General features: G+C 52.0%; 1 protein-coding gene across 1 annotated transcript in view; it reads left to right on the top strand.

Annotated features, from left to right (window-relative positions):
- The window catches only part of SND1 (staphylococcal nuclease and tudor domain containing 1), a 156,995-nt gene that overhangs the window by 12,402 nt on the left and 127,833 nt on the right, over positions 1 to 16,760 (top strand). Inside the window, exon 10 of the mRNA XM_077340608.1 lies at positions 3,846 to 3,959. Coding sequence (XP_077196723.1) covers positions 3,846 to 3,959 — 114 coding nt within the window. The remainder of the gene's footprint in view (positions 1 to 3,845; positions 3,960 to 16,760) is intronic.

Raw genomic sequence — 16,760 nt, 5'->3', positions numbered from 1 at the left:
CTTACAGCAGAGCTGGTTAGGGCGGGTGCAAGCTGCTGGGCAAGCGGGAAAGGGCACCGGGCCCAAGCCGAGTGCTTGATAGTGGCAGCTGCTGCTGTTGTTGGCAGGCCATGGAGAGGCGGGTGGGGAATCCCCGTCCCCGTAGGTGCTCCAGAGCATGTAATACTTCTTGCTTCGGGGCCAGACCCAGAAGAGGCAGTCCTCTCCCTGTGTGCTTGGGAGCCTTCTGAGCTTTTCCAGGGCCTCCTTCAGCCGGGTCACGGATTCTGAGCTTTCTTCCAGATACTACCTGGAGCAGGGGGTTGGACTGGATGGTCTGCATGGCCCCTTCCCACTCTAGGATTCTGCAAAAGACTGTCTCAAGCAAAAGGGGCCAAGGGACAGCTCAGTGGGGACTCCAGGCATGAGGGGATGCAGAGAACAGCAGAGGACAGAAATCTGCTCCTCCACCCCCCCCCCCCCGAAGAACATTTATTAAGTGGCGTCTTGGTCTGTGTTGCAGCCCATTTAATTGGAGGGATACGGATGGAAAACCGTACCAGGGAGGGGGGACTTTAGGATGCTTAGGGCTGATCCTGCGTTGAGCAGGGGGTGGGACTAGATGGCCTGTAAGGCCCCTTCCAACTCTAGGGCAGAGATTGGGGAGGAGTCCAGACTTGGTGTGAATTATAGCAGGAGCCTTCCAAATGTTGACCTCGGGAGGGGGGAGGGGGTTGCCCAGTTGGGGGTGGGTGGAAGGGTAGGGCGGAGGCCAAAATGTCTTTATACAGAATAAGGAAAATAGGATAAAAGGTCTCTTCTTTCTGCTTGGCTTTATTGCACCTAAATTGGTGTCTATGGTTTTTCTTACCTGAATGCAGAACTTTACATTTGTCCCTATTGAACTTCATTTTATTCAATTTAGCCCACTTCTCGAGCCTATCAAGGTCATCCCGTATCCTGATTCTGCCTTCTGTTGTGTTTGCTACCCCTGTTTATTATTGTCTGCAAATTTAATAAGTACCTCCTCTAATCCCTCATCCTAATCATCCATTGTTCCTCTTAATATTTGTGAAAACGTCTGGGGGGTGGAACGAGTCCGGGGTGTCCAAGTTGGAATAGGTCCCCTGCCCTCCTTCCCTGGAGACGACTCAGAGGGGATCTGATAACCGTCTTCAAGTATTTAAAAGGGTGCCATATGGAGGATGGAGCAGAGTTCTCTCTTGCTCTAGAGGGACAGATGAGAACAAATGGGATGAAATTAATTCAAAAGAAATTCCAGCTCAACATCTGGAAGATGTTCCTGACAGAGCGGGTTCTCAGTGGAACAGGCTTACTTGGGAGGTGGTGGGTTCTCCATCTTTGGACATTTTTAAACAGCGGCTAGATAGCCATCTGATGGAGAGGCTGATTCTGTGAAGGCAAAGGCAGGTTACAGTAGATGAGCGAGTGGGATGTGAGTGTCCTGCATAGAGCAGGGGGTTGGACTAGATGACCCAGGAGGTACTTTCCAACTCTATGATTCTATGCTAGCCGTTTTGCTCTCAGATGCCTGAGAGAGAGACACAGAGAGCCCCGCTAAACCACAAACAAGCCCTGATTACCTTCTATGGCTCCTGCTGTGGCAGAGAGACACAGACATAGACTGCCCCAAACTGCAAAGGAGCCTTGATAAGGAGCCCTAATTAACTCCTATGGCTTCTGCTGCAACAGAGAGATCTGTGCCTGCTTGTGTCCCATGGGTCCTAGCACCTATTGCATTCCTGGTTGCAATGGTCTTTCTTGCTAATTTATAAATATGTTGAATGACACAGGCCCCAGGACAGACCCCTGGGGCATTCCACCTGTCACTCTTCTCCAAGGGGATGCTGAACCATTAACAAGCACCCTTTGGGTACGATCTGTCAACCAGTTATTGATGCGCCTGACGGAACTATACTGCATTTCAGCGGCTCAAGGGCCAACTGTTTCATGATTTGTTCCAAAATTCTGCCAGTACAGATGTCAGGCTGACAGGTCCATAGTTACCTGGATCCTCCTTTTACCCTTTCTTGAAATTGGGGACAACATTTGCCCACCTCCAATCATCTGGCACCCCACCTGTTCTCCAAGAAGTGTCAAAAATAATGGACAGAGGCTCAGAGATGACTACAAGTTCTTTTACTACCCTTGGATGCAATTCATCTGGCTCAGAAGACTTAGTTTCATTAAAAGACACTAGGTGTTTATGGACTGCTCCCACAGTGATCCTAGGCCAGCATTCTGATCCTCCCTGTTATGGTATGTTTTTGCCACATTGAGCTCTATTTCCCTCACAAGAGAAGCCTGAGGAGAAATAGGAGTTAAGCTGTTCAGCCCTCTCTTCATCACAATTTCACTTTTTTTGTCCTTGCAGTGGTCCTACCATGTCCCAACTCTTGAATATAAGCAAAGAACCCTTTTTTTGCTATGTTTAGTACTTCTTGTTAGAAGAAGAGTTGGTTCTTATATGCCATGCCGCTTTTCTCTACCTGAAGGAGTCTCAAAGTGGCTTACAATTGCCTTCCCTTTCCTCTCCCCATAACAGACAGCCTGTGAGGTGGGTGAGGCTGAGAGAGACCTGATATTCTCAGTGCCGTGGTGAGCCCAAGGTTGCCCAGCTGGTTGCATGTGGGGGGAGCGCAGATTCAAACTCGTCTCGCCAGATTAGAAGCCCGCACTCCCTAACTACTACACCAAGCTGGCTCTCATATTGAGCTTTAGCTTTTCTAACACTCGCCCTACAGTTATTGGTTATTTGTTAATACTCATCCTTGGTAATAAGGCCTTCCTTCCATTTCCTAAATGTCTATTTTTTATTCCTCAAATCATTTGACAACTGCTTATGGAGCCACCTTGGCTTCCTTAGGCTCCCTATCTTTTCTTCTCAAGGGAATTGTTTGTGATTGAGCTTGCAGTATTTCACTTTGAAGAAACTCCCAGCCCTCTTGGTCTCCCATCTCTTGAAGTCTTTCTGACCACGGGAGTCTTCCCAACATACCTTTAAGTCAGTGAAAATCAGCTTTCCTGAAGTCCATTCTATACATATGACTACTAAAGGTTTTCTCTTTCCCACAATTGAAAATTCCAAAAGCACATGGTCACTGTGCCCACTACTTCCACCTCATCTACCAGTTCTTCCCCACTGATGAGAATCAAATCTAAAATAGCAGAGCCACTGGTTCCCCTCTCTTCTTTCTGGGAAATGAAGCTGTCGGCAAGACAAGTTAAGAATTTAACGGAGTTTGCATTTTTAGCAGAGTTGGTCTTCCAACAGATATCTGGGTAATTGAAGTCACCCATGACCACTGTTTCCCCCTTTTTTGAAAATTGTGTAATATGGTCTAGGAGTATCTCATTCAAGTCCTCTGACTGGCTTGGTGGTCTATAGCAGACCCCCACAATAATACCACGCTCATTTCTTACTCCTTTAGTATTTACCCAAATACACTCAACTGAACTTTCATGCTCGGGTACTCGTATTTCTTCACAAGTATATAGATTCTTAACATATATTGCTACCCCTCCCCCTGTACAGTGCAGGAGGTTGGACTAGCTGATGTCTTCCTTGGTCAGAAAAGGGCAGAGGCTCAGGTGGACAGGCCTTTTGCTGTGGGTAGGTGTAAGAGGGAGTGTGGCCTGCTCAGAAACTCAGCTGCTGTGAAAAGACAGCGTGTTGCTTCCACTGCATTCACAGGGGAGGGGGACAATGAGGCTGGTGCCCCAAGTGGTTCCTGTTGGCCAAGGGTGGGGGAGGGGCTATGTCCTGGCCTATGGCTCGTGGGTCAGTGGCCTCAGGCACTGGAGGCAGGCCTTCATCTTGGGCTCCTCTTCCTCTGTCTTCTCAGGTGATGCAGGTGCTTAACGCAGACGCCATTGTGGTGAAACTCAACTCCGGCGACTACAAAACGGTTCACCTCTCCAGCATCCGTCCACCGAGGCTAGAAGGTGAAGGCATGCAGGTAAGGCTTCAGCTGCAGGGTTTGGTGAATGTGGCCATTGTTGGTTCAGCCTTTCTTCTTGGTTGCTCTGCCTTCTGCCTTCCCTTCGGTGTGAGGGTTGCTGGTTGGGGATTGGAGGCCTTTGGTCTCAAAAGAAATGCAGAACCTTGTGTCACTGAGTCCATTAGTAGCCCTTGGCCCCTGCTTTTCCTTGTAGCTCAGAGCAACCGATCCCATTTAGAAGCCGCTGGGCCATAACGCTGTTGTTCAGAGAGAGGATGCTCACTTCCTCTTCAGGCCCAAGCCTGGCGTGTGGGAAGCCACTCACTGTGGTGGGAGAATGCTTGGTGAATGCAGACTTGTCTGTCTTGCAGGCTAGAAGTAGGGGGGTGTCCACAGGGGGGAGAGGCAGAGTTTGGAAACTTAGGTGCCTGTTTGGATGGGTGCCAGATTTCGCAGTGTTTGATTGGTGTGATTTTTGATGTGGTGCCTTAGCAGATGGCGAGGTGTGGCACCACGCTGGGAGGAGTAGCAAACACCTCTGGAGATACGATGGGGTAGCACCAACGGGGTTCTGAAACTATTCTTGGGTTATGGATTGTTTATATTGGGAATTGGCTATGAATGTCATATCTCCCATAGTCATTTTGTTATGCCGTGAAGCAGAGAAATGCTCCTGCATGCGTGATGCGGACCCTCAGCCCCCATTGAGAGGAGAGAGCAGGCCCTGCACAGCAGCTCCTCTGGAATGGAGTTCAGATAGGCTGATCTATACGGTGTATATTGTTGAGTGTTGAAGCCTTTCTCAACTTTTACCATTGAGAAGCCCCTGAAACATTCCTATGAGAAACCAATGGCTGAGAAAGCCTGATACGAGATAGTTTGAAAGGGTCCTGTGGGAATAGGCCTCCTTGGCAGCACCTGCAGGATACCTCCGAGAATTTGAGAGGGAGGGGAGGGTGAAGGAGCAGGCTTCGCATAAGGTCAGCTTGAGAGCTCATTCTTGGCCCGGAGGCCTGGACATACAGCCTAGTTTCCCGGGGAGAACTGAGGCCTTGTGGGCTGGCCCTGGGGTTGGGGTACCGTGTCATTGGGCCAGGTTATATTCCAGACCGAAATGGAGGCATTATAACAACCCTATGTGAACTTCTTGTTCTTTGGGCATCAGCCCAGCTGCGTTTGCTCTTTGTTTTGCCATAGCTAAATAAACGACACAAAGGTTGTCCAGTCCGGCATGTTTTTGGGTGATGTCTCGCTAGGCACAAACAGGCCTTGTCACAGCCGCAGGCCGGTCAGAGACAGAGTTCAACGAGATCTGAACACACTGGGAAAGTGGGCAAGTGAGAACCAGATGCAATTCAATAAGGAGAGGTTCTACATCTGGGGCACAAAAATGGGGAACATGCCCACTGGATGGGAGAGGCACTTCTGGGTAGCAGTGGGTGTGAACGAGACCTTGGGGTACGTGTGGACTGCACGTTGAATATCAGCAGACTATGTGATGCGGAGGTAAAGAAGGCGAATGCAGTCTGGGGCTGTCTCAGCAGAGGCATTGCATCCAAATCAGAAGAGGGCAGAGTCCCTGTGCTGTATCTTGTATTGTATTGGCGCCCTGCGTGCATTTCTGGAGGCCTCAAAAATACCTTACTAGTGTTTTGGGGATATTATTTAAGCCAATTACAGATCAGAGAATCTGCTCAGCTACCGATATCGCAGGGCCCAAATAAAGCTGAACGTTTTTGGGGCTTTTCTCTTGGGATATATTCGTCTCTTCTGGTCTTCCCAGCTTTCTGCCCTGCCTGGCTGGGCCTGGCTCTCATTGCAGCTCAACCCTGGGCTGTTTTTTTTTTTTTTACCTTTCTCTTGCAGTAAGTGTCCTGGGGGAGGGGGAATTCCTGTTTGAGGTTATCGATAACCGAGACGGGTTTGTTTTAACTGTAATTTTGGCTGCTGTTGGCTTGCTGGTTATCAGCCATCTTGAGCCTATGGTAGGGCGAATTTCCTGAGAGGAATGTCCCCTTGGCCAGAGCCATTTCCTCCCTATCCTGTTGCTCCAGACCTCCCGGCAGGAAAGCCAAGAGGAGGGTTGCAGGGATAGAGCCTGGGCCTGGGTTGAGAACTGAGGGCAACAGTCTGGCTGGAGGGGCTTGCTTCTGACAGTGAGCAGGAACTGCTTCAGAGGAAAAACTCACAACCGAAGTACATATTTTCCATTAACCAAGGATTACTTGATCCTAGGCTGTGGACTAGACCTGCCTCAGGAAAGCCTTCTCCTCTCTCTCTGGCAGGCTGAATGTAGGCTGAGTAGAGCTGGCTGCTCCCACTGAGGGCCAAGGCAGACTGGGGAGGCAGGGCGGGAGGGCTGCGTGCCGGTGGGTGCCTCCAAAGACGTCCTCTGCAGAGCTTCACTTCCAGCCCCAGGCTTCAAGGTCTCTCTGCGTGTTCACGTGGTTTGTAATAAGTGAATGAAATGGACCAGGCTGAAGGTTTCCCAGCAGAAAAAAGCACACCTCTCTCTGGAACAAAGTCTGGCTCATAATAATCTATTGCAGCTTTCCTTATTTGAGAACATCCATCCGTTTCATGATACTTGATGCCTTATTGTTATTCACCAAGGAGCCAGTGACCTAACCTCTGAGGTAAAGCTGTATACCTGAGGTGGAAAGGGGCCCCTTGTTCCTGTGCTTTCCTGTTCTAAGGGACTAGGGTGGGACAGTTTTGAGAACCAAAGTACAATGACCAGCACAAGAACAAGAGAAAAAAGGTTAGGGCACATGCATAATGTTAAAGAAGGCAGAGTTGTGTGTTAGCTCCCTGCCCCTTCCATCATATGTGGGTCTAAAAAGGACATTGTCCCACAAGCAAATCATGTAAACCCAAGAGAGGACACGCAGTAATGGGTTTAAACTTCAAGTACAACGATATAGGCTAGATATCAGGAAAAACATTTTCACAGTCAGAGTAGTTCAGCAGCGGAATAGGCTGCCTAAGGAGGTGGGGAGCTCCCCCTCACTGGCAGTCTTCAAGCAAAGGTTGGATTCACACTTTTCTTGGATGCTTTAGGATGCTTTGGGCTGATCCTGCGTTGAGCAGGGGGTTGGACTAGATGGCCTATATGGCCCCTTCCAAATCTATGATTCTGTGATTCTAGTTCAGCAGTGGAATAGGCTGCCTAAGGAAGTGGTGAGCTCCCCCTCACTGGCAGTCTTCAAGCAAAGGTTGGATACACACTTTTCTTGGATGCTTTAGGATGCTTAGTGCTGAGCCTGCGTGGAGCAGGGGGTGGGACTAGATGGCCTATATGTCCCCTTCCAACTCTATGATTCTATGATTCTAAGAAATAAGCGGGCTGGATAAGCCATGAAGGTGATTTCATCAGAAACGGCGCTAGGGTTGCGACCCAACATAGTCAGACCATAAAGCTGGACTGTGCAAGCATGTTGTCTAGCCCCTGGGATGGTATGTTTTGGAAGAACTCGGAGAGCGGGTTGTGTGCTGCTTCACAGGTGGGGACCATGCAGCTGGCCATGCAGCTTCTCTGATGTCTTTGTCCCCTTGGACCAGCAAGACCGGAGCTGTCCGATAGGACCAGAAACAGACGGCTTCCCCCTTCTTGATGTGCTAGAAATTGCCTCCCGTAGAAGTCTGGGCTAGGAGCCAGTTGGAAGTGGGTCAAGGGCAGATGTCTCCAGGTACGGCTGCCGCTCTGTTGCTGTCCCCTTGATCACCACTGCCAAGCAAGGAAGGTCTCTCAGGTTCCCGTTCTCCCTCTTTGCCAAAGCTGGCTCTTCCAGCCAAGGTCCGTCCCTGCCTCCTTTAGCGGGTGGAGGAATCTACTGGGGAAGGGAATTGCTGCGTCTGTGGCCATTTTTAAGTGGCGCTCCTGGTGATAAAAATGCAGCGTCGATTGTATTTCAGCTCTCTCTCTCCCCACCCCCCGTGCCCCGCTTTTTATAAGCTGCCCAATGCAGCAATCTAGTTGGGGGTGGAAATGTGTTTCCAGTAAAACATGCACCATAGGGCCGAATCCTCCTACTCTGCCCAGCCCCGTTTGAAGCTTGGTTAGAAGGACGATGACCCAATGCAGTTGGAGGGCAGAGGAGGCAAGATCCCCTCCAGTGAAAACCCAGCCCCCCCTCGCCCAGCAGCAAGAGCCAGTGATGTCTTCCATGGCTAGTTGGGAAGAGCAGCTTTTGCTGCTTGGAGCGGGAGGGCGGGAATGGCCAGATGCTGCTGGGGGGGGGGTCAGCACTGCTGGGGTCTCTGGCCTTAGAGGAAAGGCCTGGGGGCTGAGGGGGCTGTGATGCCAGAACGCTGAGCCCAGAGACAGGGCTCGGACATGTCCGCAGTGGGTGCCGGAATGCCTAGAGGCCAGGTGCCAGGTGGGCGGGGCTGGGTGTCACCTCCCAACTGAGCAATAGTGGCAGCTGGGCTTCCTGGGAAAATGATGTGGCATTACGGATTGTGCTTAATCCTGCTTGCATTAGGATGTAAAAGGTTTAAAACCCTAAACATCCCTTAGCGTATTAGCCGGGAATTACTGCACTGTTGGCGCCGTGAAGCAGCCCTGAGTGGCCCTGAGTCTGTTCTCTTTGCTTCTTCCCTGGAGTAATGTGAGGCACTCCTTCCAGCCACCCTCAGTGGGATGAGCTGCAGGGTTTGGCTTGGTGGAATAAAAGAGTCATTTAGGAAATGGAAGGAAGGATTTATGACCAAGGAGGAATATAAACAAATAACCAGTAATTGTAGGGACAGGGTGAGAAAAGCTAAAGCTCAATATGAACTTAGGCTAACAAGAAGTGCTAAACATTGCAAAAAAGGCTTCTTTAATTATATTTCAAATAAGAAAAAGAGTAGGGACATGGTAGGACCACTGCGAGGACAAGAAAGTGAAATTATAACAGATGATGAAGAGAGGGCTGAACTGCTTAACTCCTATTTCTCAGTCTTCTCTTGTGAGGGAAATAGTGATCAATGTGGCAAAAACGTAACAAAACAGGAGGGACGGGAATGGTGGCCCAGGATCACTGTTGGGACAATCCACAAACACCTAGTTTCTTTAAAGGAAATAAAGTCTTCTGGGCCAGATGAACTGCATCCAAGGGTACTATAAAATGTCATCTCTGAACCTGTGTCCAGTTTTTTTGACACTTCTTGGAGAACAGGTGAGGTGCCAGATGATTGGAGGTGGGCAAATGTTGTCCCCATCTTCAAGAAAGGGAAAAAAAGAGAATCCAAGTAGCTACTGACCCATCAGCGTGACATCAAGTAGCTGGCAAAAGTTTGGACCAAATCATGAAACAGTCAGTACTTGTGCAACTGGAACAGAGAGCTGTGATTTCTAAGAGTCAGTATGGGTTTCCAGAAAGTGACTATCTTTTGAGAAAGTTATTTTTTTCTTGCTGGATCAGGGGAATGCTGTGGACATAGTTTATCTGGATTTCAGTAAAGCTTTTGATAAGATTCCACATGATATTCTTGTGGACAAGTTGGTAAAATGCGGTAAAGGTAAAGGTATCCCCTGTGCAAGCACCGAGTCATGTCTGACCCTTGGGGTGACGCCCTCTAGCGTTTTCATGGCAGACTCAATACGGGGTGGTTTGCCAGTGCCTTCCCCAGTCATTACCGTTTACCCCCCAGCAAGCTGGGTACTCATTTTACCGACCTCGGAAGGATGGAAGGCTGAGTCAACCTTGAGCCGGCTGCTGGGATTGAACTCCCAACCTCATGGGCAAAGCTTTCAGGCGGCTGCCTTGCCACTCTGCGCCACAAGAGGCTCTTGCGGTACGGATCCTAATTCTGTCAGGCAGATAACTGGTTGACAGATCATACTGTAATTTCCGGATCAGGCGCAAGAGTAGGCCCGTGTAGAGTGAGTTACAGAAATCTATTCTGGAGGTGACTGTCGCATGGATCACTGTGGCCAGGTGGTCAGGAGACAGGTAGGACGCTAGTAGCCGAGCCTGGTGAAGGTAGAAGAATGCCTGGCCGGCTACCTTTCTGACCTGAGCCTGGGGTCAGAGTTAGTGAGGCATCTAAGGTCACTCCCAAATCCGTGTCTGGTGCCTGCTGGGTTGACCTGAGGGGCAGCAATGGCTGGATCCTGGAGGAGATGGGAGATGCTGGGTGGACTGCCTTGCCTCCCCTTTGGGACACCCTCTTGGGAAGGGTGCTGAAGGCTTGTTTTGTGCAAAAGTCTCTTGCCCCCCTTTCCCAGCGTTCGTCTGCTGCCTTGGAGCATTGAGGGCCTGCTGGCAGTAGCTCAGGGTAGGGGCAGCCTTTCTTTTGGAATGGCTGGAGCTCACTGGGGCCTTCCACATTGGAGCAGGTCTCAGAGCGAGATACCTTAGCTGCGCAGTCTGCGGTTCTTAGGGAGAGCTGTGTGGGAGCAGGAGCTGTCCTTCATGCACTTGCTGGCCCCTGAGGCTTGGATATCCCAATCGCTGCCTGTCCCTCCTCTGCTCCTGGCAGCCCAGGGCCAGAGCTCTTTCTCCTTGCTGCTGAGCCCTCCCTTGGGCTTCAGCTGCTTCTCCGCGGGGGCCCTGTGAGTCTGAGTGGGACGTCGTCGGCAAGGGGCTTGGTGCCTGGGGTCAGGTGTGGCTGCGAGGCTGCCTGTGCTGGATTCAGAGCTGCCGTGGCACAGAGAGAGATCAAGGAAGTGGCAGAGCAATAAAAGATGAATGAGAGACGGAGCTGTGAAACGATCAGCAGCTCGTCTTGACTAAATGGTTACAAGGATCACAAGATGTTGTTCCGTTTAGAGTGTAAGAGAGCTGCTTGCAAGCCGACTCTGCCCGGCGTGGCTCTCTTGGCTGCCCATCGCCCTGTGAAATGCTAAGTGCTCATAAAGCACGCTCTGTGGGCACCAGAGTGCTGGGGTGCTGAGGGGCTTGGGAGTGGGGTTGGCAGCCACATCAGCATTGAAGTGCCATCCCAGCCGCTTTCCTGGCCTGTGTGCTGTGTGCTGTGTGCTGGGCTGAGCACCCAGGCCTCCTCCCTCCAGGGGGATCTGCTGGCTGGCCATGTGGACGGGGCAGCAGAGGCTTTGGGCTGCCAGGGGCAGGGCAGAGGCAGAGCTCCTGGCTGGGGCTTGGCTCATCAGTTGACTTGCTGGTCCCCCCCCCTGGTTCTTGGGGGGACAGGGTGGGTGTTTCCTGTCTACGTGAAAAATGTGTGGATCTGGGTTGGAATGGCCCTGGGGAGGGGGAGGGGACCCCCCCAAAAGAAATTGGCTCACTGTGGGAAGCTGTGGCCTTCTTGAGTGCTGGGAGCAGGAGCAGTGATGGTGCAGGAGAGGGCAGAAGCAGCCTGGGAGGGGCTGGCCTCTGAGGCATTCCCGGTGTGGGCAGCCATGGGTAGGGAGCAAAACCAGCTCTGGCTGCGTAGCTGCGCTGTCCCGCTCCCTCCCCATCCCCACCCCCACCCCCACCCCCACATGAACCTGGAAGCTGCCTGGCCAAGGAGGGAGAGCTCCTCTGACCAGCGGCTGACAGTCCTACCAAAGAGATGGTTGGTTTGAATGATAAAGCAGAAGCGATTTCTGTGGCTTCCGCCCCGCCGACGTGTGGGGGAGACCTCGGCCCGGGTGCCCTGAGGAGCCTTGTGGCTGCCGGGTGGCTGCACAGTTCAGGGAATCTGCCCATTGCGGTTGGGGCTTCCATCGGGCCCACGGCAGGCAGGAGCCCAGCAGAGCCCAGCCCCTGACGCGTGGATTCGCTGCTGCCCGCTTTTCTCACTGGGGCTCCAGGCGAGTGAGGACCGTCAACCAAGCGAGGCCCCTGGGGAGAGCCACCTTGGGAGGCGGGAAGCCCGAGAGCAGGACCCACGGAGCCACACGTACAGGAGTGACGTAAGTAGCATCCTTCCTGCCACGGGCCCTACTGGCCACAGTCCCAAGCAGCTGTGTGTGTGTGAGGCCTTTCTGTCCAGTGCGGAAGAGCCCTCTGGAGTACGGAAAGGGAGCAGGGCAGGACGGGGGGAAGAATCAGGGCACTGGTCAGTTTTGCCTGTTGGCAGGGTGGTCGTGGAAGGACATGGGGTGTGTGTGTGTGTGTGGGGTGGGGTGAGGGTGGAGAGGCGGTCCTTCCACTCAGGGGGCTCAGCACCATGGAGGGCTTGGCACATGGAAACTCCATAAGGAAGGGTTATAGGGTTAGAGACCTGCAGCTCATGCTGTTGGATAAGCATATTCAAGGCCGGGACGCATCTGGGTTCCAGGCTGCAGTTGCCACTTTGCATGCGGTGTCTGCAGCTCCAGAGCACCCCCCCCCCCCAGCCCTGTATGGATGCAAGGAGAGATGCCGCAGAAGGGAGAAGGAGGGGAAATCCTGCTGGCAGGGTGTCTGAGGAGCACAGGGTCTGCCCCAGGAAGGCCACAGGCTGCCACGTTCAGATGGCGTAAGGGGCAAATGGCCTTCTAGCCTTTGCCTTGAAGTAGGTCAGGGCGCCCCCCCTCCCATGTTCCTGATATCCTTAATTGGTCTGTTGCCCCTTTGTTTTTAAGGCACCTGGTGGACACCAGCTGCCTGTGCCTTTACCTGCCAGAAATTTTAACGTTCTGGTGACTGAAAAGTCAACCTGCTCCCCCTTCTCTTTTTATTTTGTGGCATCTGGCCTGATAGAGGATTTTGGGGAACACACCAGTTGACCCTCTCTGATCTGTGCCTTGCTCTGCCTTTGGCTAGCAGTTCCCATCCTGCTGGCTGCACTCACAGAATCCTAGAATCCTAGAGTTGGAAGGGGCCTACAGGCCATCTAGTCCAACCCCCTGCTCAACGCAGGATTAGCCCTAACCATCCTAAAGCATCCAAGAAAAGTGTGTATCCAGCCTTTGCTTGAAGACTGCCAGTGAGGGGGAGCTCACCACCTCCTTAGGCAGCCTATTCCACTGCTGAACTACTCTGTGAAAAACTTTTTCCTGATATCTAGCCTATATCGTTGTACTTGTAGTTTAAACCCATTACTGCGTGTCCTCTCCTCTGCAGCCAACAGAAACAGCATCCTGCCCTCCTCCGTGACAACCTTTCAAACACTTAAAGAGGGCTAACATTCAAACACTTAAAGAGGGCTATCTCAACCTCCTTTTCTCCAGGCTGAACATTCCCAAGTCCCTCAACCTATCTTCATAGGGCTTGGTCTCTTGGCCCCAGATCATCTTCGTCGCTCTCCTCTGTACCCTTTCAATTTTATCTATGTCCTTCTTGAAGTGAGGCCTCCAGAACTGCACACAGTACTCCAGGTGTGGTCTGACCAGTGCCGTATACAATGGGACTATGACATCTTGTGATTTTGATGTGATGCCGCTGTTGATACAGCCCAAAATGGCATTTGCCTTTTTTACCGCTGCATCACACTGCCTGCTCATGTTTAGTTTACAATCCACAAGTACCCCAGGATCTCATTCACACACAGTGTTACCTAGAAGTGTATCCCCCATCCAGAAGGTATGCTTTTCATTTTTCTGACCCAGATGCAGAACTTTACACTTATCTCTATTAAATTGCATGTTGTTTTCCTTTGCCTATTTTCCCATTGTGTTCAGATCTCGTTGAACTCTGTCTCTATCTTCCGGAGTATTTGCCAGTCCTCCCAATGTGGTGTCATCTGCAAACTTGATGAGTAGTCCATCCCCTCATCTAGATCATTAATAAATATGTTAAAAAGTACCGGGCCGAGCCCCGAGCCCTGAGGTACCCCGTTACTCACCTCCCTCCAGTCTGATGAAACACCATTGACAACAACTCTTTGAGTGCGGTTCTCTAACCAATTCCCTATCCACCTAACTATCTGAAAATCCAGATTGCACTCCTTCAATTTATCCATCAGAACATCATGGGGAACCTTGTCAAAAGCTTTACTAAAATCCAAGCAAGTGACATCAACTGAATTTCCACGATCCAGCAAACCTGTTACTTGGTCAAAAAAGGAAACCAGGTTGGTCTGGCAGGACCTGTTGGAGACAAATCCATGCTGACTTCCTTGGATCACCAAATTGTCCTCCAGATGTTTGCAGATTGCTCCCTTTAATATCTGCTCCATTATCTTCCCCACAACAGAGGTCAGACTCACTGGTCTGTAGTTTCCTGGGTCATCCTTCCTCCCTTTTTTGAAGATCGGAATAACGTTTGCTCTCTTCCAGTCCTCCGGGACATCTCCAGTCCTTAAAGAGGTTCCGAAGATGATGGACAAGGGCTGTGCAAGTTCTCTGGAAAGTTCTTTGAGCACTCTCGGGTGCATTTCATCCGGCCCAGAGGATTTGAACTCATCCAGTGCAGCTAAATTCCTCTCGACAACCTCTCTATCCATGTTAACCTGCCACCCAGACACTATTCTTTGGCTACGGCCATCTCTATATGTGCCTAAACACTTTGACCTGTGGGAAAAAACAGATGTAAAATAGGCACTAAGGCTTTCTGCTTTCTCTGCATCCTCCGTCAGAGTTTGTCCATCTGCACCCAAAAGTGGGCCTATTGCCTCCTTTACTTTACATTTGCTCCTCACATCAGGGATAGTCAACCTGTGGTCCTTCAGATGTTCCTGGACTACAATTCCCATGAACCCCTGCCAGCAAACGCTGGCAGGGGCTAATGGGAATTGTAGTCCACGAACATCTGGAGGACCACAGGTTGACTACCTCTGCCTTACATAACTGAAAAATCTTTCCTTGTTACAGTGGGCTTCCCTGGCCAATCGTAGCTCACTCTCAGCTTTGGCCTTTCTGATGATTGATCTACAGTGCCTAGTAACCTGTAGGTACTCTTCTTTAGAGCTCTTTCCTTCCCTCCATTTCCTGAACATTTCCCTTTTCTTTCTTAGTTCCTCTTGAAGTTCTCTGTTCATCCAAATAGGCTTCTTAGAGCTCCTGCAGTGTTTTCGTCTTTCTGGGATAGTCATTGATTGAGCATGCAATAGCTCTTGTTTGAGTAGCGCCCACCCTTCACATGCTCCCTTCCCTTCCAGCATTCTCGTCCATGGTATGACACTCATCATGTCTCTGAGTTTATTATAGTTTGCCCTACGAAAATCCAACATCCGTGTCTGGCTACAAGCTTCCTTGGCTCCCCATCTCAAAAGGAATTCTATGAGGACATGGTCACTTCCCCCTGGGGTCCCCACCTCCTTCACCTCATCCACCAACTCTTGCCTGTTGGTCAGTATTATGTCCAGTATGGCTGAACGCCTTGCGGGTCCATACTGCATTTTACCAACTTGTGAACAAGAATATCAGTCACGGTGCTACCCACTCCCTTGTGGGGTTCAGCAATATTCTCCCCTATAGATGCCGTTTGGCCTCTCTGGGCCTGCTGGGCTGCCATCAGGACTCTGACGATACTTGGGTCTATCTCCAGACAGACGCCCTGACCCCCCTCCCCCGAAGCAGTGATGGACTGGCTCAAACAGAGCCTTTGCCCCACCTGGACTGAGTGCAGTTGGAGATGGGCCAGGAATTTGGAGGCCTGCCTTTCAGGGGAGGCCCCGGTCACCAGGGTAGCCCAGCTGGCATGTTCCTTTCTATGCCAAGGTAGACTGCTGTTGCTGTATCCTTCCCCGTAACGGGTGTTCCCCGGCTCGGGTGATCCATGTGACGGTCGTATCCCGGCTGGATATCCTGAGGTCTGCTCATCAAGGGAAGGGTGTGTGTGGAATAGACGGCAGAGTCCTTCCCTGGGAGTCTTGTGGGTCCACTGCTTGTGCCGCCCTATCCAGCGCTTCTGAGCAGATCCGATAAGGTCATGGGCCTGTGCGGGGGGGGGGGGGGGTGTGTGGGGCAGCTGCCCAGGCCTCTTGTCCTTGGGCTCCTTTCTCACTGGGGTCATGATTGAACTGGCTGCTAGGGGAAGTTCCCCTCCCTCGGTCAGGTTTTGTCCCCCCCCCCCTGATTTTCCTTAGCCCCAGGAGCATCAGCAGCAGCAGCAGCAGTTCTGAAAATGCCTTGCTCATCAGCAGCTCTGGCATTTCGGCAGAGCCTCTTTGCAGCTAAGGGGGAAGAGGCTCCCAGCTGGGCTTGTGCCAGCATCCGATAAATTGAATTCTCTTCCAGGAGCTTTTATTGCCTGCCGGCCTGCCTGAAATGGGTCCCTTCTCAATCGTTTTGGAGCACAAAGTGGCGTCCGTAGCAGCAGGCAAGGGGAGAAATCAATTTCCCGACGGGGAGGGGCTGCGAGGGGAGGGGTGTGTTTGGTCTTGGGGAGCTCTGGGGCTCTTTGCAAGGTAGAGGGAGAGAGGTAGGGTAAGGCCTTCAGCTTCATTTTGGGGGTAATAGAGACAGGAGGGGGGGGGGCTCTCAGCCCCTGGAGTGCCGGTCCCGGCTCTCTCCAGAAATCCAGCAGCTGTGCCTTGCTCTCCACAGGGATGCCTCTCGCAGACTCAGTCCCTTCCGTCCCAGCTCATCGCCCTCTCTGCTGCGTGCCTTCCTGCCACCCCATTAGCGGAAGCGGAGTCTCGGGGGAAGGCTCCCCAGCTGGATTGCTGCCTCACCGTGTGGCCCCTCGCGTCTCCTGGGATGGGTGGTCTTCTCCAGGCAAGGAGGACCTCTTGCTGGGCATCTTGCAAGGGGAGGGGATGTTGCCATCGCCCCACCCCACTGCTTGCTTCCACGATTCTCTGCCCGGCCTGTGCCAGCCCCATTGCGCCCCTGGAGCTGGGCACTGTGGGCAGCTCCCCCCAGGCCCCAAGGAGGAGGCTGGTGGCTGCCCCCTTCCAGCGGGGAGGAGGCCGGGGCTGTGGCCGTGGGACCCCCTAGGTTGCCAGGCCTCGGGCGATCCTCTCACACGGAGGGAGGGAGGGAGGGAGGGAGGGACCCTTGATGCGAGTTGACAAGGG

The sequence above is a fragment of the Paroedura picta genome, chromosome 5 (assembly GCF_049243985.1).
Source record: "Paroedura picta isolate Pp20150507F chromosome 5, Ppicta_v3.0, whole genome shotgun sequence".
NCBI classification, from domain to species: Eukaryota; Metazoa; Chordata; class Lepidosauria; order Squamata; family Gekkonidae; genus Paroedura; species Paroedura picta.
The sequence above is the reverse complement of the archived record's forward strand: the minus strand, read 5'-3'. Positions and strand labels throughout refer to the sequence as shown.